The sequence below is a fragment of the Schistocerca piceifrons genome, chromosome 6, assembly GCF_021461385.2.
Source record: "Schistocerca piceifrons isolate TAMUIC-IGC-003096 chromosome 6, iqSchPice1.1, whole genome shotgun sequence".
NCBI classification, from domain to species: domain Eukaryota; kingdom Metazoa; phylum Arthropoda; class Insecta; order Orthoptera; family Acrididae; genus Schistocerca; species Schistocerca piceifrons.
Window position 1 is genome coordinate 142,936,527 of NC_060143.1, and position 27,849 is coordinate 142,964,375.

General features: G+C 41.3%; 1 protein-coding gene and 1 long non-coding RNA gene across 3 annotated transcripts in view; one reads left to right on the plus strand and one right to left on the minus strand.

Moving 5' to 3' along the window:
• LOC124802901 overlaps nucleotides 1–22,357 on the plus strand; it is a 69,395-nt gene extending 47,038 nt beyond the window's left edge. Inside the window, exon 4 of the long non-coding RNA XR_007017162.1 lies at nucleotides 22,139–22,357. This is a non-coding gene — a long non-coding RNA (uncharacterized LOC124802901). The remainder of the gene's footprint in view (nucleotides 1–22,138) is intronic.
• Nucleotides 785–27,849, minus strand: LOC124802899 (trafficking protein particle complex subunit 2-like protein). 2 transcript variants are annotated; one of them, XM_047263960.1, is made up of 6 exons: nucleotides 27,676–27,849; nucleotides 27,422–27,594; nucleotides 19,067–19,154; nucleotides 18,904–18,983; nucleotides 18,708–18,780; nucleotides 785–1,170 (listed from the first exon to the last, which is right to left on the minus strand). In XM_047263960.1, exons 1-5 carry the CDS (start codon nucleotides 27,706–27,708, stop codon nucleotides 18,708–18,710), a joined length of 447 nt encoding a protein of 148 aa, XP_047119916.1. In that variant the 5' UTR covers nucleotides 27,709–27,849; the 3' UTR covers nucleotides 785–1,170. The 2 variants fall into 2 exon arrangements, with proteins under 2 accessions (XP_047119916.1, XP_047119917.1); XM_047263961.1 differs by lacking the exon at nucleotides 18,708–18,780 and having other exon boundaries at nucleotides 27,676–27,844.

Below are 27,849 nucleotides of genomic sequence, written 5' to 3' on the forward strand. Positions count from 1 at the left end.
TGTATGAGTGGGGTACTTATTTGTAATGAGATTCAAGTTTTCTTTGAAGCGCTCTGCTATTATATCATCTGAGTCGGGGGGTCGGTAGAAGGAGCCAATTATTATTTTGGTACGGCTGTTGAGAATAACCTCTATCCACAGTAATTCGCAGGAACTATCTATTTCTGCTTCACTACTAGATAAACTACTACCAACAGACACAAACATACCACCACCTACTTTATTTAATCTATCTTTTCTGAGCACGGTTTGCGCCTCTAAAAATTTTGGCAGAATTTATCTCCAGCTTAAGCCACCACCTTTCTGTTCCTATAATGATTTCAGCTTCAATGCTTTCTAGCAGTGCTTGAAGCTCTGGTACTTTTCCAGTAACATGCAGAAGAAAAATTTGTGAAACAATGACAAAGTTTTTGATATTTTCAACCCATGAATTATCTAGGCCAGCTGTTTCCCCAACTGACAAGAGTAAAATCCAGTGTGACAAGTGTAAAAGGCAAGGATCAAGTGTTAGGCACTTAGTCATGATTTATCACCAATATTTTTGTTTCGGTCTTGATGATTCGAGCTGATTCACCATTTACTAGGACCCGACGGGCAATCCGAGCTGCCCTGAAGTTTGTTAAACTGTTTTGTTTCACATATATTGGTTCCCTCTGACACTGCTTTTAGTTTGTATTTCAGTATAGAATGTGAGGTGTCATATTATCTACTTATAAATCTTTATTTTTCTGGTTCTATAAAATGGCAGGCTTTACAAGGGATTACCAATTATTTAAACAAGAAATGAGTTGAATAACAATTTTATTTTATCAAAAGAAAAAGTCATAACATATTCTACAATATTACATAGGGAAAAAACTATATATCGATCACAGAACAGCTATCGTACAGTGATGAAATCACACCTCATTCAGTGCAGTGATGAAATCGCACCTTATTCAGTGCAATGGTGTGCACCCATGCTGTGTTTGGGTCCCGCATAAAAAGGATTAAAAACTTTCAATAGCAGAGGCATGGGAATGTATATGCATCCTTTGTTTTCATATATTTCCAGCACACATCTGCACTTCAAGTTTTTCCTTAGCATCCATCCCCAGCCTCAAATAAATAAAGGTGTTGTACATTCATGCATTTCCAGTCATCATATTTCTCACTGTCGTGTCGAAATTTCTGCAGAAAAAAAAGAATATTTCAAACATGTTTTTAGTCATTACAGTGAGTGTTAAAATATAATGCATATTGAAATAGGACTGATAAAAAAGACAGAAAGGAGGTACGGAATATGAATGTGCAAGTATATAGAAAGTGATTACACTGAAATACCTTCAAACTCAATTGCTTTCCATCATGTTAAGATTTAAAAGAAAGTCCAAAAATCTGATCTGGTTTCACACTAACTTCCACCTCTTTTATTCATATACTAATTTCTTCATCTCAGCATACCTATTATGTCCATTGTTATTGCTAATTTACTTTACATATTTTAACATTTGTCTGCCAAATATCTTATTACCCTACTGCTTCTTCCACTCCAAAATTAACTATTTTGAAAGTTTTAGCAAATGTTCCACTAACTTGTGCTCTCTTCTCATAAGTGTGCAAAGATTTATTTCCACAACTATTCCTTCTGGTATATATTTTGTAGTTCAACAGTTGACCTAATTTCTAATACAGTTCTGAAGCACCCTATTTGAAATGCTTCCAATTTTGGCACAGTGCTCATAGTTCTATACATCAGACATGCACTCTCAGAAATTTCTTTCTCAATTCCGTGCTACTAGTTCCTATTACTTTTTTGGTAAGGGCAGCTTTGCTGACGTGTGCCAAATCACTTGTGACCATTTCCATTAAGAAGCAGTCATCTAGATCAGCCCAACACAGCTGCAACATTCCTGCTGCACCCTGGTTCAGCTGGTACTACCAGTAGACTGCTGCTATGCTTCTTTTAATTATAGTTCATAACGTTAATTTTTGGTTTGTTAATACTTATAACCCACATCCTCACTAGGCAGCCCAGCACAGCATCTGTGTCTTGGACAGAGCAAAATCTAGCAGTCTCTTCCGCTTTTAATTCCATTCGGAGCTTTGCTTTTAGTTTAGATTCTACCACTTCAACATACAAACAACAGTGGCGATAAACTAACATACTACCTTATATTTTACTAATAAAAGTTTCTCGGGCTTCCAGCCATGTCAAGTGGTTTAAAATCCATGAGCTTTCGGCCGAGTACTCCTTGGCCATTGTCAAGTGGTGACTGTCTTCTGTTAGTTGCTGCCGTCCTTATATAGCCGTGCTGCCTTCTGTGACGTCACTGGTACCCGTTCCGGCACCATATACGGTAATGTTTGCGTTGTACGGCTGCCATGCCCACTTCAACCTTGCGATGGCCAGGTCCCACGCCCTGCTTAGCTGCAGGCCACCATTTTTATTATGTGTGTTGTCACAAATTTTTATTTCAATTGATTCTTTTATTATACAATCACTAAAACTATTAGTCCGTGTGATAACAGATGTCTTGTCAAATACAATATGATGACCATTTTCTAATGAATGCTCTGCTACCGCTGATTTATCAGGGTACCATAGACGAAAACATCTCTGTTCTACACAGCGCTGTTCAATCATACGCACAGTCTGTTTGCTATATAACTGTCCACATCCACATGGTATTTTATATACTCCTGGCATTCTGAGGCCTACGTCGTCTTTCACAGGCCTCAAGAGTTGTCAAATTTTTGCTGGGGCCCTGAAGAACGAGTCGATTTTTATACCTCTTTAGGAGCCGGATTATCTTTCCTGTTATTGAGCCACAGAATGGCAAAAACGCAAACTTCTTTGAGCCCTCCTCAGTCTTTCCGCTTACGTATTTTCGAAAAGAGAGCTTGCGAAATCCGAAATCTGGCGGTTGTTGTACCTGTTTTCCTTGAATACTTTCCATATGTGGCTCAGTTCCTTCAGCAAGTTTTCAGAATCAGAGACAGTTTCGGCTCAATGCACTAAGGTCCTCAGAACAGAACATTTCTGCGATGGATGAAGATAGCTGTTAGGATTCAGATATAAAAGAAGCAATCGAAATAAAAATTTGTGACAACACGTTCAATAAAAACGGCGGCCGGCAGCTAAACACAGCATGGGACCTGGCCATCGGAAGGTTGAAGCGGGCGTGGTGGTTGCACAACGCAAACATTATCATGTATGGTGCCGGAGTGGGTACCAGTGATGTCACGGAAGGCAGTGCGGCTATATAAGGATGGCAGCAGCAACCAGAAGACAGTCATCACTGGACAATGGCCAAGAAACTTTTATTAGCACATATTGTCGTGAAACTATGCACTCCTGTATTACCTTATATTTTGTTTAAGACAAATTTGTCTTTTTCATTATCTCCCCCTCCCTCTTCCTTGCCTATCATTTCTGTACACCTATTAGATTACTGGTGTACCTTTGTATTTAATTAGAGTTTGGATTTTAAAAGTCTTATGCTACCTTATGCCAGTGAAGGCTTTCTCTAGGTCTACAAACGCCACGAACATATTCTAGTTTTTAAATTAAATCATTGTCACCATTTGAAGGCAATTTTTTATTATTTATTTCACTATTGCGATTTCGGCTGTACAGCCATTTTCATGTGCAAGGTAAAAACTGAAACCAATGAAACAAATGGATAAAAAGTGCAAGGCATAACATGATAACATTTGATAAGCATAATTTAAGGAGCATCATTTACAAAGCCAGTGTCATACATGTCTGAGTGACATATCGTCACTGAAATATTACAAAACATTAGGAAATAAATAAAAGTCGTTTCATCATAAGATCTGAGTGCAAATTAAAAAAAAAAGGATTACAGCTAATATTATATACTGTTGACAAACTTTAACGTACTGTGATAATGCTGGTCAACACAGTGCTGTAGTTAAGTACAGGCCATTGATAATGTGGAGTATTGTGTGGTAATTAATTTTCTGCATTTGAAAGGGAACATGGATGTAAAAGTTGAGTTGGCAGAAGTGAATGGCAACAATCCACTATCGCATGACTCACTGGTTAGGTGAGGTGGAATTTCACAGTTTCAGTGAAGTCAAACAATTCTTAATGATGAAGAACGAGTGACAGACCACCTATCTGAAGAACTGGGAATAACAAGAGAAGTGGAGGACCTGGTGCTCTAAGATAGACATATTATAATTGAGACAGCATAGTCAAAAAAGTATATCAATGGTGGAACAGTTTTCAAAATCTAGTATGTCAAATTCTGAAAATGAACAAAAGTTGTTGCCTACTGAGCTCCACAACTACTCCTATCCATTCAAAACGCCTGCCCAACAAGGGCAGCAATAGGAATGTTGCAGCTGTGTTCGGCTAATCTAGGGTGACAGCTTTAGCTGCCTAATCATTATAGTCAAATGATAGATGATCATTATAACCTCAAGACAAGGGAAGCAAATGCAAGCATGTGAATTCATAGCCAGCAAAAAAAGGAGAAGATGCAACCATCATAGGAGAAGGTCATGCTGAATGCTGTTTTGGAGCACAGGAGATTACTAGTGAAATCTCCTCATTAGGCTACATAATGGAATGAAGCCAAAGCATTAGGAATGTTTTTGGTTCCAATGTCCCAGCTCTTTTTGCACTAGACAGTCTCACATGTTGTTCCTTTGGGCTAATGAATTTTGTTTCCTTCCCTTTGCCCCCCCCCCCCCCCCCAAAAAAAAAACACAGCCAAAATCCCTACTTCTACTACCAAGGTATCAAAGCCATCTGCTGTTGGGTAAAATCGTGATGAAGGGAGAATATGGAGAGGAGAATTAACACCAGCACAAACACAGTTTCATTTTTCTAAAGTGATAACTGGAACACTACCCCTCATAAATATCAATAATATGCCACTAAACATGGCAGGCACATAATAAAAATTCTGGAGGTGACAAGCCAATGCGAAGAATGTAAAAAGTAATGCCAATGAATTTTTATCACCCATAAAAGGGCAGTCAGCAAATTCTGACATGTCAATTCGTGCATGTTGTTGTTGTTCAAGTGTCTCTGAATCCTAAATCTGCTGCCATCTCTGAGCATATATTCCCTCATGGGATTTTGGACCAATTCGAAACAAATTTCCACATATATTCAGTGAATGCTGGATGGAAAAAAAAATTGCACTTTGATAACACCTGCTATTCTGTAGGTTTAATTTTCAATAGGCCTCCAGCAGAAATAGAAAAAAAAAAGAGTTTTTTTTTCCATTTCAAAGGAGAGAGTAGAGGGTGTTTGGCACAAATTATTAAACTGATGCAGATGCATTATAGGCACCTCCCCTCGAGGGAATGACAGTTACGGCACTCAATTAATGAAGCACACCTAACAGATTTCTGAAGATGAGACAATATTGTCTTGCAATTGATTGTACATACATGACACAAACTCCAAAGTAAAGTAAACAATGCAGATTTAAAGAAACTGCTTTTCATTTGGGGGGGGGGGGGGGCAAATAATACTGTACAGAAATTGTGACAGTTATCCATAGTCTGCGATCACATCATCATGCACTGCCGTATCCTTTCTCTAGGTATGCTAGTCTAGCAAGCTATGCAGAAGAGCCTCTATGGAGGTTGGGAAGTAGAAGAGAGATATAGACAAACTGAAAATTTGAGTTGCGAAGGTCTCTTTAAGGAATTTGGGAATTCTTACTTAATGTTACCTGCTCCTTACAAGAAAATCAGTTTCAGTTATTTTGTGATTTACACAAGATACAGTATGGAAAAATAATTTACATGTTAACTTTTCCTCGTAGTTCAGGTCTCATAGTGGGGTTCTGTATTTTGGTGTGAAGCTTTTCAAGACGTTCACATCTGAAGAAAGTTAGAAATTATAATCGTTATTAATTTGAAATCAGAATTAGGAAAATACCTTACTGGAATGGAACTATATGGTTCCAGAGACCTTTCCAAGCTTCAAATATCTATGATGCCTATAAGCAGACTGATGCAGTGAATGAGAATTTATACCAAGGCTAGGATAACAATCAAGGTCTCTCAACGGTGGCTTTGGAATTTTCATCGTCTTTCAGTCTGCATACATACATTATAGATGTGTGAAACTTGAAAAGGTCTCTGGAACCTTATACTTTCATTTGATTAAAGCACATATACCTGGCACTCAGGTAGGATCCCCTATTTCGTTCGACGTGGGGAGCTATTCCAATACAGCTGGAGAGCCTCTGCAATGCTGTTTGAGTTCAGGGGGAATACTAGGTGGGCTCTGGCATGAAGGGGAATTTGGACTGAGGAAGGAGATTTTTTTTTTTTTTTTTTTTTTTTTTAGGGCGCAGAACTTCTATGGTCATTAGCGCCCAGTCCGTGACGTAGGAAACAGGAAAAAAAAACGAAATTTAAAATCAGCAGCAAGGGGAACAAAGTCATAAAATTTGAGAAACTAAAGGCAGAAGGAATGCTTAAAAATCCACTATAGAAAGGGGTTGGTTGTCCCCAAAAAAAAAAAAAAAGAAAATCAAATGACTGACGTCATTTCACTGTCACTAATAAACTGTAGAACGCGGTCAGCTGAGCGCGTGTCATCTGCTAAAATCAACAATAGATCAGGCGATAGCTGTAGACGGGAGCGTAACGGATTAAAATAGGGGCATTCAATTAAAAGGTGTCTGACCGTCCACAGCTGAGAGCAGTGGGGACAGAGTGGGGGAGGATCACCGCTTAAAAGATGTCGATGGCTAAAAAGACAGTGCCCTATCCGGAGTCTAGCTAAAATTACCTCCTCCCGACGACGCGTTCGGGAGGAAGAGGTCCAAGCGCAAGGAAGGGCTTTCACTTCCCGCAATTTATTATGGGGAAGTGTTGACCAATGCGCATGCCATAAATGAGCAACTTGGCGACATAAACCGCTCCGTAGATCGGTAAACGGAAGAGACTGAATAGCTGGCCGAGGAAGAGAGACTGCTGCCTTGGCCGCTATATCGGCCGCCTCATTCCCACAGATACCAGCGTGTCCCGGGAGCCAGAGGAACGCCACTGAGACGCCCCCCAGGTGGAGCAAGCGCAGACAGTCCTGAATCCGGTGGACCAGAGGGTGCACAGGGTAAAGAGCTTGGAGACTTAGGAGAGAGCTGAGAGAATCTGAGCAGATTACGTACTGTATCCGCTGATGGCGGCGGATGTAGTGGACAGCCTGGAGAACAGCGTAAAGCTCCGCAGTATAAACCGAACACTGGTCGGGAAGCCGAAAGTGATTTGGGGTGTCGCCAACAATATAGGCACTCCCTACACCTAACGATGTTTTCGAGCCGTCGGTGTAAATAAATGTGGCTTCCGTCATTTGTGCACATAGAGCAGCAAATGCCCGACGGTAGACAAGTGTAGGGGTACCATCCTTGGGAAATTGACATAGGTCTCTGAGCAAGTCGATCCGGGGACGGAGCCAAGGCGGTGCTGTACCCCAAGTTGTCAAGAAGGTTTTAGGAAAGCGGAAGGAGAGAGAATGGAGCAGTTGACGAAAGCGGACTCCCGGGGGTAGTAGGGAGGAGGAGCGGCCTGCATACCCGACATCAAAGGAGGTGTTGAAAAAAAGGTCATGGGCTGGATTAGCAGGCATGGAAGACAGATGGCTAGCATAACGACTCAGAAGGACTGCCCGCCGATTGGACAGCGGAGGTTCAGCAGTCTCAGCATAAAGGCTTTCCACAGGGCTGGTGTAAAAAGCTCCAGACACTAAACGTAATCCACGGTGGTGGATAGAGTCGAGACGCCGAAGAATAGACGGCCGAGCAGAGGAGTAGACTATGCTTCCATAATCCAATTTCGAGCGCACTAAGGCGCGATAGAGGCGGAGAAGGACCACTCGGTCCGCTCCCCAGGAGGTACCATTCAGGACACGGAGGGTGTTAAGGGAACGCAGACAGCGAGCCGAAAGATAGGAAACGTGGGAGGACCAGCACAGTTTTCTGTCAAACATAAGACCCAAGAATTTAGTGACGTCGGAAAACGGAAGGTTGACAGGACCTAGATGTAAGGAGGGCGGAAGAAACTCCTTACGTCGCCAAAAATTAACACAAACGGTCTTGCTGGGTGAGAAACGGAAGCCGGTTTCGATGCTCCACGAGTGGAGGCGATCGAGACATCCTTGAAGACGTCTTTCAAGCAGGCTGGTCCGTTGAGAGCTGTAGTAGATCGCAAAATCGTCCACAAAGAGGGAGCCCGAGACATCAGGAAGGAGACAATCCATAATTGGATTAATGGCGATGGCAAACAGTACAACACTCAGCACGGAGCCCTGGGGTACCCCGTTTTCTTGGGAGAAAGTACGGGAGAGAGTAGTGTTCACCCGCACCCTAAATGTGCGCTCTGCCATAAATTCGCGAAGAAAAAGGGGCAGCCGGCCTCGAAAGCCCCAAGAGAACAGTGTGCGGAGGATGCCTGTCCTCCAACAGGTATCGTATGCTCTCTCCAGATCAAAAAATATTGCTACCGTTTGGCGTTTCCGGAGAAAATTGTTCATGATATAAGTGGAGAGAGCAACAAGATGGTCAACGGCAGAACGATGCTTTCGGAATCCGCATTGGGCTGGTGTTAAAAGACTGCGGGATTCCAGCCACCAAGCTAAACGGTAATTCACCATACGCTCCAAAACCTTACAGACACTACTCGTGAGAGAAATGGGGCGATAGCTAGAGGGGAGATGTTTGTCCTTTCCAGGTTTCGGAACGGGAACGACAATAGCTTCCCGCCATCGCCTGGGAAAGGTACTGTCGGTCCAAATTCGATTGTAAAGGCGAAGGAGGTAATGCAGGCTATGGGTTGATAAATGCAGCAACATTTGGACATGGATACCATCCGGTCCTGGGGCAGAGGAGCGAGAAGAAGAGAGGGCATGTTGGAGTTCCCGCATGGAGAAAACAGTATTGTAGCTTTCGCGATTTTGAGAGGAGAAAGCAAGATGTCGCACTTCCGCTGCACGTTTCTTTGGGAGAAACGCTGGCGGGTAATTTGAAGAGCTCGAAATCTCAGCAAAGTGCTGACCCAATGAGTTAGAAATTGCGACGGGGTCCACTAAGGTATCATGCGCGACAGTGAGCCCAGAGACCGGGGAGAAACTAGGCGCGCCTGAGAACCGTCGAAGCCGACTCCAAACTTCCGAGGAGGGAGTGAAGGTGTTAAATGAGCTAATAAAGAATTTACAGCTTGCCTTCTTGCTATCGCGGATGACGCGACGGCATCGCGCACGGAGCTGCTTATATCGGATACAGTTTGCCAAAGTTGGATGGTGACGGAAAATGCGAAGAGCACGTCGCCGCTCACGTATTGCGTCACGGCATGCCTCGTTCCACCAAGGAACTTGGGGGCGCCGGGGCAATTCGGAGGAGCGTGGTATTGAACGTTCCGCGGCTGTGAGAATAACGTCGGTAATACGTGTGACCTCATCGTCGACGCTGGGAAAGCGACGGTCATCGAATGTCGCTAGAGACGAAAAAAGTGTCCAATCGGCTTGGGCAAACTTCCAGCGTCGCGAACGCATATATGGCAGTTGAGGCTGCAGTCTAAGAACACATGGAAAGTGGTCACTCGAGTGTGTATCATCAAGGGCGAACCATTCGAAGCGCCGAGCTAGCGGAACAGTACCGACCGCAAGGTTCAAATGAGATAAATTTGTCGTGGAGGCAGACAAAAATGTGGGGACCCCAGTGTTGAGGCAGACTAGATCCGCTTGGTGGAAGACGTCTAGCAATAGTGAGCCACGTGGACAAGGATGTGGAGATCCCCAAAGCGGGTGGTGGGCATTGAAGTCCCCAACCAGCAAATAGGGGGGTGGAAGCTGACCAAGAAGATGAAGGAGATCAGCTCATGCCATTGGTGTGGACGATGGAATGTATACCGTACAAAGAGAGAACGTGTATCCAGAAATGGAAAGACGGACGGCGACAGCTTGGAAGGAACTGTTTAAGGGGATTTGGTGATAATGGAGAGTATCGTGGAGCAGAATCATGAGTCCTCCATGGGCTGGAGTGCCTTCAACAGAGGGGAGGTCATATCGGACGGACTGAAAATGAGGGAGAACAAAGCGGTCATGGGGACGCAGCTTTGTTTCCTGAAGACAGAAGATGACCGGCGAGTAGGATCGTAAGAGGATCGACAATTCATCCCGATTGGCTCGAATGCCGCGGATATTCCAGTGGATAATGGACGTAGGGTGAACAGAAAATGGAGGAACGTGACCAAGGGTGCTGTCAACTCAACGACTGCTCAGAGCTTGCGACCGACAGCATGGAATGGCATTCAGTCGAAGGCAGAAGATCCTGATCCATAGGTTGGTCAGGAGCAGCTCCAGCCACCAACGATCGGCCAGTTGACCGGCCACCAGCAGTGCGCCTCGGCGACACAGAAGACGGCCGAGGGCGATTTCCGCCAGGTGGTGCTGTAGATGGGACACGCCTTGGCGGAGAAGGAGAGGAACTGTGTTTCTTCGTAGCCTTCTTGGAAGTATGATGTTTAGATGAAGGAGGAACCGATGGTTGTGAAGTTGCGGTACGTAAAAACTCTTCACGAGAATGCTCTTTTTTCGAAGACTTGGCGTCTGACTTTTGGGCTCGAGATTTAGCAGAACCCGACGAAGGGTGAGCCATTGAGTGGGCAGACGAAAGTGGTGAGGTTGAACAGGCGATCTTTGCGCTGGCCGATCTGACGACCGTGGTACTAAAGGTGAGGTCGCAAGTCTGCGTGGCTGCCTCCTTTGTTGGCCGAGGAGACGCAAGGACAGTGCTGTATTTTCCTTTCTGAGGCACAGTGGGCTGTCGACTGGCGAGTAACTTTCGAGCAGCAAAGGTCGACACCTTTTCCTTCACTCTTATTTCCTGGATGAGTTTTTCGTCCTTAAAAACGGGGCAATCTCGAGAGGAAGCAGCGTGGTCACCCATACAGTTGATGCAGCGAGGGGATGGAGGTGGACAAGCACCCTCATGGGCATCCTTGCCACACGTAACACATTTGGCCGGATTGGAACAGGACTGGCTGGTGTGATTGAACCGCTGACATCGATAGCAACGCGTAGGGTTTGGGACATAAGGGCGAACGGAAATTATCTCATAGCCTGCTTTGATTTTTGATGGGAGTTGAACTTTGTCAAATGTCAAGAAGACAGTGCGGATTGGAATGATGTTCGAGTCAACCCTTTTCATAACCCGATGAACAGCTGTGACGCCCTGGTCAGACAGGTAGTGCTGAATTTCTTCGTCAGACAATCCATCGAGGGAGCGTGTATAAACGACTCCACGCGAGGAATTTAAGGTACGGTGCGGTTCCACCCGGACAGGGAAGGTGTGGAGCAGAGAAGTACGCAGCAATTTTTGAGCCTGGAGGGCACTGTGTGTTTCCAACAACAGGGTGCCATTCCGTAATCTGGAACAAGACTTTACAGGACCCGCAATTGCGTCGACACCTTTCTGAATAATGAAAGGGTTGACCGTGGAAAAGTCGTGACCTTCGTCAGACCGAGAAACAACAAGGAACTGTGGCAACGATGGAAGAACCGTCTGTGGCTGAGACTCAGTGAACTTACGTTTGTGAGCAGACATAGTGGAAGGTGAGGAAACCATTGCGGAAGAATCCCCCATGATTACCGGCGTCTCCGATGGCGCGCTCCTTCCTTGTGGGGGCCCTCACCGAGGGCACACCCGCCTTAGGTGATTGTTCACACCTCAGGTCACACCTCCCGACAAACGGACGGAGGGACCAATCGGCACTTTCGGAAGGTATCAGTTCGGGTAATCACCCCTCCCTGGGCCTGGCCGTTACCAGGGGGTACGTACGTGTCCTACCTGTCTACCCGGGGCGGGGAATTACGCGTTACCCCGTCACCGGCTACGCATGGAAGTGCGTGGGTCGGCTTTCAGACACGCACAGGGAGGAAGAGAGAGACAGGGAAAGGAAAGAAGAGAGGTCTCAAACGCCGCAGCGGAGAAAAGGGTAAAGAGAAGAGGTAAAGAGAAGAGGTAAGGAAAAGAGAAGGACGAAGAAAGATGAAGACATACAAGCAAGGAAGGCAAAGAGTGCGGTACATTTACAAGCGTCCGTCTCCGGACGTAGGCACAAACCATACTCCCAGAGGGGGAGAAAGGGAAGGAAAGAGCCAGAGGTGAGGGGGGGGGGGCGAAGATGGGGGATGGGGAAGGATACGGAAAGGGGGGGTATGCAGCCCGGAAAAGAAGGAAGGCCACATTAGCTCGGGGTCCCGTGCTCGCTACACACGTATCCACAAAAGAGTTGTGGATCCCCTGGGGGGGGAGGAAGGATGTGTGCTAAGGTAGTCCATGCAGTTGAGCAAAGTCACTGTGACAGGGTGGTATAGTGATTAGCACATCTGCCTAGTGGGCATGAGATCTTGTTTTGAATCTTGGCCTTGGTATAAGTTTTCATTCGTCAGTTCAGTCTGCATATATACGTCATACCTTATTGGCTACTTCCAGAATTTACCCAATTACTTAGGTCCAAGCATTTAAGATTTATGTTACCTGCATGATAAGTACATCTATATCCATCTACAGGACTACTCTGCAAATCACTCTTAAGTTCCTGGTAGAGGGTTCATCGAAGCACCTTCACAATAATTCTCCATTACCCCACTCTCGAAAAGCATGTGGAGAAAAGGAACACCTATATCTTTCTGTGCAAGCCATGATTTCCCTTATTTTATGATGATCGTTTCTCCCTGAGTAGATAGGAGTCAGCAAATATTTTTGGATTCAGAGGAGAAAGCTGATCGTTGAAATTTTGTGAGAAGAGCCTGTCGCAATGAGAAACACCTTTGTTTTAATTATGTCCACCCCAAATCCTGTATCATGTCCGTGACACTCTCTTCCCTATTTCTGGATAATACAAAACCTGCTGCCCTTCTTTGAACTTTCTTGATGTACTCCATTAATCCTATATGGTAAGGATCCCACGCTGAGCAGCAGTATTCTAAAATCTATTTAGTAGATCTGTTGCATCTTCTAAGGGTTCTGCCAATAAAATGCAGTCTTTTGCTTGCCTTCCTCACAACATTTTCTGAGTGTTCTTTCCAATTTAAGTTGTTCATAAATGTAATTCCTATGTATTTAGTTGAAATTTACAGCCTTCAGATTTCATTTATTCATTGTGTAACCAAAGTTTAAAGATTACTTTTAGTACTAATGTGGATGACCTCACACTTTTCATTACTTAGGGTCAACTGCCAAATTTTGCACCATACACATATTATCTAAATCATTTTGCAATTGGTTTTTATCTTCTGATGATTTTACTAGATGTTAAATGACAGAATCGTCTGCAAACAACCTAAGACGGCTGCTCAGATTCTCTCTTATATCATTTATATAGATAAGGAACAATGGAGGACGTACCTTGGGTAACGCCAGAAATCACTTCTGTTTTACTCAATGACTTTCTGTCAGTTATTACAAACTGTGACCTCTTTGACAGGAAATAATGAATCCAGTCACATAACTGAGACAATATTCCACAAGCACACAATCTGATTACAAGTCGCTTTTGAGGTATTGCATCAAAAGCCTTCTGGGAATCTAGAAATATGGAATAAATTTGAATTCCTTTGTTGGTAGCACTCAACACAGAGAATGCATTTAGCACAATTTCGGATGATGTTTTAGGTAGACTGTGGTGTCACTGCCAGACACAACACTTGCTAGGTGGCAGCCTTTAAATCAGCCGCGTTCTGTTAGTATATGTCGGACCTACGTGTCGCCACTATCAGTGATTGCAGACCGTTTGCCGCCACACGGCTATGCTAAACTGTAGTCTCGGCAAATGAGAGCGTATGTAGTCAGTGAACCATCACTAGCAAAGTCAGCTGTACAGCTGACTTTGCTAGCGATGGTTCACTGACTACATACGCTCTGATTTGCCGAGACAACAGTTTAGCATAGCCTTCAGCTACGTCATTTGCTACGACCTAGCAAGGCGCCATATTCAGTTGCTATATGTCTTCTGAACAGATAATATTGTGAATCATGTACCGTCAAGAGCGACGTTCATCATTAATGGATTAAAGTTAAGTATCATACTAGCTACGTCTGCTTTCTGAATTCTAATTCCTTGTCATTTTCCAGACCTCACGTCAGTATAGTTCTTCCCTCCTCAAGCCGACCTGCGTGAGCTAAAACGCGTGCATTTCGGCCTCCTCTAGTAACACGGTGTTGGCTCTTCTGCCAACACAATACAAACCTCCAGGTTTAAACATGTACTTTTGCCTACACACCAAGGGTAAACTAAAGTCTCCACCAACTACAATTGTAAGAGTCAGGTACACGTTTGAAACTAGAATCAACTTTCAGCAATTTTATCATCTGAGTTGGAGGTTGATAAAAGGATCCAACGATTATTTTATTCCGGTTGCCATGAGTGACGTCTATCCATACTAACTCACAGAAAGTATCTACTTCAATTCTGCTACAAAATAAACTACTTCTAACAACAACAACTGTATTTAGCCTATCCGTTTTGAAAACCATTAGATCCTTCGCAAAAATTTCGGCTGAATTTGCCTCCAGCTTTAGCCTGCTTTCAGCGCCTATAACGATTTGACCATCAGTGCTTTCTATTAATTTTTTGAGCTCTGGTACTTTCACAACACAGCCATGACAATTTACAACCGTTATAGCAATGGTTACTAGATATGTGTTTTTCCTGTGTTCAATCTGCACCTTTTGAGACTGAACCCTTTTCGTGTTTCCCTACGGTCCTCTAATCTAAAATACCATCCAGTCTACACCACACAGCCCCTGTTACCCATGCAGCCACCTCCTGCATGGAATGAGATCCTGACCCATTTAATATAATCTGAAATCTCACCACCCTATGGTACAAGTTGAGAAATCTACAGCCTACATGGTCACAGAACCATATGGGCCTCTGATTCAGGCCCTCCCTTAGGCTGTGTACCAGAGGTCTGCAAGTGATCCTGTTGACTATGCTGCAAATGGTGAGCTCAGCTTTCATCTCGCAAGCAAGACAGGCAGCCTTTACCAATTCTAATAGCTGCTCGAAACCAGAGACAATCTCTTCTGTCCCAAAGCAACACACATCATTGGACCAACATGAGCCACCTCCAGCAGCTGGCTGTACCCTGTGCTCTTCATGTCTTACAGAAGGACCCATTTCACATCTGGAGTGACTCCACATGGTACCGTATTTACTCGAATCTAAGCCGCACTTTTTTTCCGATTTTTGTAATCCAAAAAACCGCCTGCGGCTTAGAATCGAGTGAAAAGCAAGCGGAAGTTCTGAAAAATGTTGGTAGGTGCCGCTACAGCTATAACTTCTGCTGCCGAATATATGTAGCGCTACACAGGTATGCTTTGTAGGCACAAAGATAAATACTTTCGCCAAAACCTCTGCGAATTCCGTATTGTTCATCTTCGAATGTAACAGAATTTCAATGTACCACGAAAATCCGACTGGTAAGACTGTTTAGGATGTTTGTCAATATGGCCAACTCTACGTTCTGAATTTTTTTCTACCAGTGAGAAGAGTTGGTTGCTAATAGGAACCTGATGAAATGTGAATCACATGCAGTATTCTCTTCACCATAAGAATAATCGAATATAAACATTTTGCCATGTATTCTTTCGCGTTTGCTGCTATCTCATTTAAATCCTGCCTAATAAACTACGAGACTAGAGTGAGACAACAGCAAACGCGGAAGAATATACGTATCGTGTCATGTTTATATTCGTATTATTCTTATGCCTAATGTGATACAGTCAGAAATGAAGTATGGCAACTGACTAGATTTTTAAATCTAAGATGACTAATTTCTGTGCAGAATTTCATGTACTACAGAAGCGGCCGCAAAGATTTTCAAACGCAGAAAAATTTTCGCTGAACTCTCGTTCAGAACATGTTCTGAAATATGCAGTCTATTATTTGGTTCTTGTTGATCATTATCAAAGAAAGTGTAAGTAACAACAAATAGCAGTCTCTTGCCATTGTTTCGCTAATGAGACGATTCCCCTCTCTCTCTTTTTTTTTTAATTGTAAGTGGCGGTAGCGCGCACAAAAGCAAGCCGTGCCGCGAGCGGCGACAGGCCGTAAACACGCACTGTCAGAATGCGACAAACAATGCATGACAGTACAGTAATGCATTTTCAGCTTAGGATGACGTGAACACCTATAACAAAGAAAACGGCACTAATCAGATCAAAGCAAAATAAGCAATCGATTCAAACCAGACAGAGCACGTGAAAAAGGAATGGTACTCGCATAAATACGGACGGAGCGCCTGACGCATAGCAATTGCTACCTAGTAAAGCTTAACTGCTAAGCTTACGACTCAAACCAAACTACTGTCGCTGTATCGTCATTCATTCGATGTAAATTGTGTCTCATATTACAATGGACCAACTTTGGTTCGATTTTGAGGTGCGGCCTAAAACTTTTCTCTCCCCCTGAATTTCGAGTCGCAAATTTCAGGTGCGGCTTAGATTCGGGAATTTTTTTTTCCTTGATTTCGAGTCTCATTTTTCAGGTGCGGCTTGGATTCGAGTGCGGCTTAGATTCGAGTAAATACGGTATGTACATGGAGTGCACATTGATTTTCTTCTCCTCCTTGGCAGCCATATCCTCCTAGCTACCAATAATCCCACCCTCTGTGGCTGCCCAAATCTTACAGGTTGATAGGTTTCCCTTGAAACAGGACAAATGACTGCATTTGGCTGAGGGACATTGTCAGCCACAGCTGGGAATCTGTTTATCAAACTAACCCTGGGGAGGCCTTACATTTGACCCCCCCCCCCCCCCTCCCAGAAGTCTTTTGCAGCCTGCCACGCCTGGAGGCAACCTCCCACTCGACTACAGGTGAGGGGTTACCCTCAATGCGAGCAGTAGCTGGGCTGGCCACCTGTGTGGATCAATCGGTGGACTTGTGGGTCATGCTGGACATCCGTTGGATCCCCACAGATAGCCTGCAATAGTGTTGTGCATCCATTGCAGCCTCAAGCTTTGTAGCCGAAGCCAACATGGCCTGGAGATGAGAGTGAAGTGTCATCAACTCAGCTTGCATCTGCACATAACAATCACAGTCCCTATCCACACTAAAGATGGTGGAAAACTACAATACACAAACAAACGACTATTGACATGTGCTAAGAAACTCTACTTCAGACACTAATGAAAATGCAAGAACTGTGTCTAATAAAATGGATTAACATGCAGAGATACAAAAACTAAACTACCAACACACACAGGTGAGATTAAATAATTCGCTCCAGGGTAAGAACCTGTAAAATGTCAAAAAATTGGTTACTTTCTGACATAAACAAAATATATTAAATCAACTCACAGAAATTCGAAAACTAAACTACCAAAACACACAAATGAAACTACAAAATTAGCATCTGGTTAGGAACTTGTAAAATGCCACAAAATCGGTTACTTCCCTGTTGCTGCTCTGTCTTGGCCGGTGGCTGCTGCCTTGTTCATTGTAAACATGGCTATATTCTTACAGTACATAACTACTGATCTAATATTGGAAACTCCAGGTAGGAATATCAACAATGTAGAAAAAGATGGGTTGCTACTTACTGTGAAGAAGACACATTAATTTGCAGACAGGCACAATTAAAAGACAGTTAAATAAAGGTTTTGGCCACAGCCTTCATCAGCAAAAGAGGAAAAAACACCATTCATACCCACAAGCAAGCACACCTCGTCCACACACAACTGCTAACTCTAGCTTCTCGAGCTGGAACGCAACTATCACCAGATGCATTCTGGTCCGAGATACTGTAGTTAGTGGTCATGTGTGCATGAGGTGTGCTTGCTTGTGTGTGTGAACAGTGTGTGTTTCCTCTTTATTGATGAAGGCTGTGGCCAAAGCTTGCTTTAAGTGTCTGTTAATTGTGTCTTCTTTATGGCAAGTAGCAATCTGCTTTTCCTGCATTGTTGATAACCACTGATTTGTCGTAAATCTCAGTGTGGTCATGTAGATACTGAGCTGGCAACAGGAGATAAACAGTAATTACTTAATATAGCTGAGAGAACAGCAGCTACTTAAGCAACCTTAGCTTGTTCAGGCACAAATTTAACAATAGTTAATTATTAATGTGGTTTTTAACAGCTGCTCATTTTCTAAGGTGTACATTCACTTGTTTCACATCCCTGAAGGTGCTTCTTTCTAATGGGATCTATGGAAGCATATAAATAAATTAAATAATTAACAGGGCTGTGTTTTGGGTATGTAGATTGCAGCTGGTAAGAGCATCGCTTGAGAAAGGGAAGAGATTACGATCAAATATGGCTGGCTGCGTGATGATTTTACCCGCTTTTGTCTTGAACATGAGTTCATTGTTTTAATCACTGTTCCACCTTTTTTGACCACAGTTAAATTTCATTATAGAGCACATTTCATTTCAGAATGAAACATTCATTTTAAAGTTATTACTGACTGATGATACTGTATGAAACTGAATACTGTACAAAATATTTCACTTCTTAATATACACAGGTGATTGTCTACATGAACACATACAGCGTACCAAGTAACACAACAGGGAAAAAACTGCAACTTATCTATACATAACATGACATTTACTACACTGTATGATGTAGGTGCAACCTGGATGGGCCAGTTCATGATGTAGCCCTTGAATAATTTGCATGCTACTGACTTATCCATCATCGTTCACTTTACCATGTGTAGAACATACCTATACCTCAGCTGTTTGGAAAACACGGCTGCATAGTGCCAACTTGTGTTGGTTGGATAGGTCATGACAGCAACTGTATCATTACAAAAACAAAGCCACATAGCTTTCACAATGATATTACAATCCCATGCATATCCTATATCTGAATGTGCTGTGTAAACCTAAATACATTGAATATAAAATGATAAATACTTACTTTGATGTAATAACATCCCCTGGTATGTAAAATGGATTACACACCACATCAGTATATAGGCTGTGTAGTTTCCGAAACATCTGAAAAATGCCACATTTGAAATCTCTCTTTTAACTGCAGAATATATGAGTTTTTCAGTATACATCAGGCTTAAATGACTTACCGTTCTGACTTCATTGTCTCGCAGAAGAGTGTTTGAGGATTCAACAACAATTATAAATTTGATTTTTGTGTTTGTTACATATCCAAATCTTTTAAAACATTAAGGCAAATATCAATATTTCACATGTATTTTTAAAGGAACAATAAACAGCATAACTTTATGATCTCAGGATAGGAAAACTGCACTTGAGAAAACTACAGAGTTATGTAGCAGAAATGCTGGTCATTATTTAACTTTACGTGCTGAAACATTTGGTAGCTACAGAAGTATATTACAGTATCCCAGCTTTTCATACTATTGGGTTCTTCCTTGGAGAGGAGGGAGGAATATGTTGGGGAAGATTAACAAGAGGTCACATGACTCAGACTCTAAGATGAAAGGGACTCACCTGTTGTGAGGATGAGGGAGACAAGGAGGGGAAGCTCGTACTCTGTCCGACATCTCTTGCTTCATTTTCGTCTCTGATCATCCTCACAACTGTAGGGACCCTTTCATCCAATGGTCTAAGTGGCTTGCCCTTCCTTTTTAATCTTACCCAATGTATTCCTCCCTCCTCCCCAAGGAAAGGAGTAATTGCTTAGGAGGCTAAGATTTCAGGATAGGTTAGGGGATTTGGAAGAGATACATAACACCAAACATGACAGAGTATGGTTATTAGAAGTGACTGGATGCAAGGGGGAGGGGGGGGGGGGGGAGGGGGTTGGAGATTATAGATATTAGATGCAACAATAACCTTAGACATAAGATATGTTTTAAAAATAAAGAAATGACGTTCCATTAAAATATATTATACTAGTCTCTTTTGTATGATGAGGGAGAATTACAAAAACTGATTAATGTTAGCAAATCACATGACGATGAAGGAGGAACTTAGGATGGAGGTAGGAGAACAGCTATTGAAGGACTTCACAGTGGGAAACTGTGGGTGCAATAACAAAAACAAGACGCTAAACGAGAGTAGTATTTGGAATAACATGTTTATCCTCAATTTATTTTTTGAGATGGGAAGAAATGGGAAACTGTCTTGGCAAGGGCCAAATAGAACTAAAAATGAAACTGACTGTTTATCACAGATTGGAGAAACTGTACACGAAGTGACTGCCTTAAACCACTTTCAAAAATGCAGGTGATCATAGGCTCCAAAGATGTAGAGTAAAAATATGTAAGTCAGAAAGAAACAGATTCATCAGGTAAGAACTTAGAAATGCACATGATGACAATTTATTTCAGAATGTATCACATTACCTAAGTAACAGGGTTTTTGCCTTGGGAAATTAGAACACTGACATAAACCAGGGCTTAGTAATTAATAAAGGTACTTACCCAAACAGCAAAAGATTTGGATAGCATGAAGAAGGCAAAAGAAAATGAAATCTCAACTGGAACAATTTAGCTGTTAAACAGAAACTGCAGAATGTACTCAACTACACAAAAACATTCAGGTACAACAAAATGTTGGTGAGAGAGAGACTGAAAACTATAAGGGTATGAAAAAGATAAATCAAGACCTCTTTTGGATAGATACAATACTTAATGAGTTAAGTCATATGGTGACACAATAAGTGAAAAAAAAGAGAGAAAAATTATACAAACATTAAAAAATTATTTACTCATAAATGTTTCTACAATTCAAGAGTGAATCACAAACACTGGTTGTAAATAATGAAAGAAACATAATAGAAATAATTCCATTTGAGGGGCATTAAGTCATTTAAGGTATGAAAAAAGGAAAGTTTTCAGCTGCTGGAAAAGTTGTACTAAAGGAACTCCAAATTATTTACAAAATGTTTGTAACTGAAGACAAGTCTACAAAATCGGAACAATATAATAATTATTCACACACACACACACACACACACACACACACACACACACACACACACACACGTTTTCTTGCTGCACTGTACAAAATATTCACTTAGTTATCATTAAACTCATAGAAAGAACACAGGATTTTGATAAAGCAAAGGAACAAGTGGACATTAGAAGCTAATAAATAACAATTGCACATATATCTCCTCTCACCCCTCTACCTATCCCACTATTTTAGTTGCCTCGAGATCAGATTACAACAAGGACTTCAAATTACACAGTGAAAACTCTATTTGCCATCTGACTCAATCACAAAGTTTTAAATATATAGTTTTTGCTAAATAATGTTGGTTGGTTGATTTGGGGGAGGGGAACAAATGGTGAGGTCATCAGTCCCAGCTAAATGATGTACTACACATTACTAGTGTTCTGTGCATCACAAACTAATGGCTAAAGATTGACCACACCTCATTTTCTGTACTAGGCTACATATTAGTAAATTATTTCCACAGAAATAGTTACAAGTGGGAGTACTGCAGTTTTCATTAAACAAGGGTTGACTTAATATTTTAAGTTTCAGCACCTCAGTGTTCCTTTGGTTTAAATCATTTTGTGCACAGATGAACGTGAGCCACAAGTCACTGAAGTCTGCGGTGCTGACATAATTTCATTTAAGAGCTTTACCATTCACTGGATTTGTGAGGGAGATAAGCATCATGGTCGTGGAACAAGTCACTTGTACATTAATGAATCAAAATGTGGCAGACTACTGTTACAGGTTGCTTTTGCAATTACTGTTTGAGATTATTGTCAGATATTAGTAAAATCATAGAAAAAATGTGTAACAGGTTAATGCATAAAAAGAATATTTTCACTGATACTCAGCATGACTTAGGAAAAATTAATTAGCAACTATTAATTTGTATGAAACCTTATAGGTGCAGTGGACAAAAAAGTAAAATGCCACTGACATTTTTTTTAGCTCTCGACCTTCTGAATCACAACAAATTGCTGGAGAAGTTCCCAGTATATGGCATTAGAGGCACTGGATCAAAATTGTTCACATGATACTTGACTAACAGGTAACAGAGAATACAAATAAAATATGAACTACAGGAAAGTACTAAGACATGTTTCTCAGTCGCAGAAATTCTAACAAAAGGAGGTGCCCAAGGATCCATTCTCGGGTCAATCCTCTTCTCCTGTACAAAGATGACTCAGAACTGAAAACTGAATCAAAAACATTACTTTTTTTTGCAGATGACAAGCTTTCTCATCATAAGAAAGAACCCAAGTTGACTACAAGCAAGTGTAAATAAAATAGAAGCCCAACTAAATGGATGGTTTGAGGGGAATAAGTGATTGAAAAAGTCAAAAATGTAACATTTCTGAACTTCTGTATTAAAGCTGATGCTTGCAACACCAGTGTGACAAACTCCAACAAAATCACATAGGAAAAGAATTCTAAGCATTTAGCTCCAAAATGACTTCAAATGGAATACATATATAAACAAAATAAATGGCACTCTAAATAAAACACTGTAGTCTATGTTAACTTCCTGTTACAAGAAGTTTTCACACTGTCAGACTTGCCTACTTTGCCCAGTTTCACAGTATGTAAGGAATTATATTCTGTAAGGAATTAATACTGGGGTAGTATGTCATCTAATTCTGTAATTTTCTTAACTCAGAAAAGGTATCTACGGGGTCTGGTAGGGTAATAGGAAAAATGATTTTGTAAAGTTTTGACTTTCAATTACTACCTTGCTTCATTTGAGCCAGTTACTTTTGCAATTTTAAGGGTTAACTGGCCTGAAATACAAATTATGCTGTTGGATTCATTAAACTGTTGGTTCTAAATGACATTACATAAAGTTTATATTTACCAATTAGGTCAGGGGCAGATAGAAACTGCAATCTCAAAGCATGGACTGGATGATACATAAACACAACACGAAAATATGTGGCTACGTCTCATGGATATCAATGGAATTTTCATAAATGAATTAAATTTGTTCTCTACACTTTTGCTGAGATGGTTACGGCAAAATACCTAAAAAATCATTCCTATCAACATCAAATATGTAGTCTTGCTATACTTGGAATACCTTCTTAATGTCACACCACAGCTGCATAGGTATAGTTGATAGGAGTTTATTTTTCCAGAAAGAACCGAGCAGTACATTTGCTGCAGCTTTAATTGAAGATTGTGTTGGGACAGATCACTCAAAATGATCTTGGTCATGTTCATCAGAAACTTTATCTTCAAGTTCATAATTAAGTACTGGCAGCTGCTCCCCACCTTCAAAGTCATAATTTGGTTTTCTTTTCCTCTCCTTGTTGGTATTATCCCTCTTTTTCTCTTTCTTCCCTGTGGCTTTCATCAGCTGACATAAAATTGTTTTATTTGTTAACACTTCTCTATACTGAAGCTGTCACAAATAAGGATCAATTTTTCTTAGAGTGGGAGTGAAGTTGATTTCATGCAATTATAAATAATTTTGCAGAAGAAATCTAAAAGACTATTAGTGAAAAAGGCCTCATCTTTGAAAGGCTGTTTTTGATGTGAGAAATGCAATTTTGTCCTTAAACCCAAGACATGTTCTTGCTCTATGGGCAGAACTATTACATGGGCTAGGCCAACATTACAAACAAGTGAAGGAGCTGGAAGGGGTTCGGCCAACAGTCATGTGCCCAATGAATTGGTGCAATGAGTGCTGGAAGATGTAGGACTCAGTGTGTTATGAACATTCGCCTGTATTGTTGCAAGTCAGCAGGGGCAAATAAATCCACTGAAAAATGTGTGGAGTCAACTGGAAAAATTCCAATGGTAAGGAATTTCCACCTAATGTTGTGCCATTTTGTGACACATTTTCACTGGTGGGAGCTGCTTGTAATCTTTGTCTCTGAGCAGTGCCATCCCCTGTGTGCTGAAGCTGAGGAGGAAGCTTGGAGCAGCCTGTTGAGGAGTCTTGTGTTGGTTTCCAAACTAGAAGGTTGGCTGGAGTAGTAGTTAATGGGCTGCTACTAGTAGCTTTTGAGTGATATTTCTGAGTGGAATTGTATTATGTGGGAAGATGGTGGCTTTGTGGCATTATTTTTTGCAATAGTACCTGCAGAACATTGTTTGTTTTAATCTGCCCTGGAATGTGGCTGTGGATGATTTAAATTAAGCTTCTCAACATAAAACATTGTGCATCTAGTTGAGGGTAGCTGAATTTCCAAGAGCAAATATGTTGTGCATGGCTGCACTCCACTGAAGCACGTATGGAATGCTAGTGGTATGTTCTCACTGTTCTTAATTCTAGAGTGTTTTTATGATGTGTTCCCTCTTCTCAGTTCTTTGATTTGAATTGATTTGTCAGCAAGACCTGTAGCCTGTTTCCAGACTCGGGTGGGGGGGAGGCTGTTTGTGCAATAGCAAGACCTGTAGCCTGTTTCCAGACTCGGGTGGGGGGGAGGCTGTTTGTGCAATGGGCTTACAATGTGTGTCACTCCGGACTGGTTACAGTAACTACAAATGCAGCTAGTGATGTACTGGGGTCAGTTGTACGATGGAACTTGTCACTATGGGGGTTGTAAGTGAATGGTACATTGCTCATTTGTAAGATGTTGCATACCGGACAATAGCTAAACCTGGTGGTCTGTGTGTTAAACTTACTTAAAATTTTGGATCCCGGAGGTCCGCAGGAAGTGTCAAAAGACCTCTTACAAGCAGTTATTTTAAATATTTATTTTCAGCAAGAATTATGTTGTTGTTAATTAACTGAATGTAAGGTATGGTTGTCTCAGGGATTTCAAAGTTTAGTAATACCAATCACATTAGTTATTTTATGAAGAGTATTTTAAGCTTGTTCATTGGCATGACTGTTATGTTTTACCACCAAGCTCAGAGTGACTTATTAAGAAACAGTACATATTAAGTGCCTGAGAGCTGGGTAGGGATTACGACTGTAAGCTTATCTTTTGGCCAAATTCTATGGTCCATTTTCAAGATGAGTAGTATATATTGTATATAATGTTTAAGTGGCTGCTCATATGTATTTGGCTGCTTGTACGCTGCAGAGCAACGTTGGCATTCAAGAAGTGAAGGCACTCATTCTTTTTAGTCTAAACTGCTGAATTAACCTTTGTATTTTGTATATGAGTACTTGTGCCATGAAGTATGGAATTGGAAGAAACCATAACTGGTACAATAGGACATACTCTGCCATGCACTTCGCGGTGGTTTGCTGAGTATGAATGTAGATTTTGATTTGTATTACATGTCTGTAGGTGAGGGATAACTACTGATAAAACTGAGGCTCCTTCATCCAACCACTTTTTGAAGCAGCATAAAATATCCCTGGGTAGGCATTACTTGAAGTCTATGGAACTGCACTATACTAACTTACGATCAGTGATAGCGACGAAGTACTGTCTGCAGCAATGTAGGCTACAATACTCGTTGAAACCCTACCTGATCCTGCAGATGCCCTATTCAGTAGATTTTCCTTTCCCAAAAGAGCTCTTACCCTAGTTAGGTCACTGTCAAACACAGAACCATCACAACTGTAGCCATAGTGTGATTTTTCATCATCTTTTAGCCCACACATTTCATACATATTCTTCAGTTCATTGTAGAAGGGGTAAATTACAAATGGATCTCTAAGAGTTAGGGACTTTTCAAGGTGCTCAAGTTTCTTCAAAGAAATATGGAGGTTGCGTTTCATAAAGACTTGATACTGATCCCCACAGGACAGTCCCCTTTTAATGGAGTTCCATAAATTCTGTTAAACGTATTGTTACACAAATGATTTAAGTTGTTCTCTGTCACATGGATATCCTATTTCTACATGAGCATTAATCATGCTGACCAGTGTAGCTTCAAGATGTGGAGGAAGAGCTTGAGGATGCCTGAGGTCTAATTTATCCAATGGTATCTTATAACACAAAGGAAAAAAATTACAATAGAATTATGAAACTTCCCGGCAGATTAAAACTGTGTGCCGGACCAAGACTGGAACTCGGGACCTTTGCCTTTCGCGGACAAGTGGTCTACCATATCAGTCCACACTCTGCTGCAGAGTGAAAATCTCATTCTGAATACAACAGAATTATGATAATCCTGTATAAGGGTTTAGTTTCAATTTATTCTTTTCATTCTCAACTGCAGACTCTAGGAAATATGTGATTTCTTACCTTTAATTTAGTAGTATGTGCCCGACTTTGGAAAACCATAAGCACCTTCTGTGTCCCTAAATGTTTTATCTTTATTTATAACAACAGCCCTTGACTTCAGTTACGGTACAGTGTAACTACAATTTAGTCACCTTTTAAGGTAGGTTCTTGGCATTTTCCAAAGTCTCACATGGAATAAGAATGTCATACTGATTTGCATTCTCCACTCAGTAACTACATAATTACCCTGCTTCGGAACGTTTTAGGGGAAAATACAAACATGCAATGGGTCTTATTTAGTATGAAATTAACCAATTTTATTGTTATAGCCTTGTTTGGGACTGATAAAAGCTTAATACACAATAATATGCGCTTAAATTAGCAATAAATCAAGGGAAAAAATAATATTTTCTTTTTCCTAGAATATGGACCTAACAAACTGCTAAACACACAGACATAAAAAGCTCTACAATTTACATAATTCAGCATGAAGAAGGGGGAGGGAAAATTACATAAAAATAATAAAAAACGATGGCCAAATACAATGCTAACAATTAAACCAAATTTTTCCTTCAAAATTTGGCGTAACTGGAATATTTGAAAGATTTTTATTGGATAAATAAATATGGTGAACTATGATTTAATGTTCTCTAACGAAGTGGGACACTTATTTGGGCTACATATTTAGAAAATAGCATTGCTTGTGCCTACTTTTGTATGCCAACAGTCTGCAGGCCTATTACTACATTTTACTTTCATGTGGTCTTTCAGGCAGAATATGGTGAAGTTTTAGTTACATTGTTAGATTTAACAACAGCCACAGGACACGAAAATTTTAATTAAATATGCATCACAAACATATAAAAGTTTGTTCCATAGCACATTACCCCAGATCTAAATATTGGGCCTTATTAGTTCATACTGACCAAACCAAAATTTGAAATTGGTGGTCTTCAAACTGGCACCTCCCCAGGGAGCAGATAGTTGAATGCCCATCTGATATGAGGGGTACTGAGAAAGTAAAATACTCTGGGTGGACCAAAACTAGCACTGCTTCTTTGTGGTGGGCAGAGGAATCTACAAGGGCTAAGGATGGGAAGCACCTAAAGAAAAACACTCAGTTCATGAGGTTGGGCGCCCTACGCAGAGCTAATAACCAATGAAAGGGGAACTATGCGATTACGAATGTCACATATGCCATGGTTGAAACATGGTTCACATTCGAAGGCAGCATGTAAGATTCGAATGGGAGCTTCGTGTCCCTTCGAAGTCAAGAGGAAGAATAACTCCAAACTATCAATAGTGCAGATTAATTGGGCATCAGGCGATAACTAACTGCAATATGTCTAATTATACCTCATATTCAAAAAGCGTACAGGATACATTTTATGTTCTTCTGTTGAGTATAGCAAACCAAGATATAATTCTCTAACATCTGCCGTAGTTTTACCAACTGATGTCAATTTTTCTTCAACCACATCTAGAGAAGTGTGAACCTTGTAATGAAACTGCAGTTCGAGTTCTGGGTTCAAGCATGATATATATTTTGGCGAATTCTGAAAAGAAAAAATACGATTTGTAGGCACTAAGAAATTACTGTGAACAGTTGTGGTAAGACATTATAACAGATTCCTCACATCTTTGCCTATAATAGCAACACAAACAGCCATAGCGACGATAAGATATTATTTCACATTCCTACGGCAGATACTGAACGGAAACAATAACAAATTTTTTATCGTGTGACACTATGACAGCTCTGCTCATAGATGTTGTACTTGCCGCAAGTGAACATGAGAAGCAGTGATCTC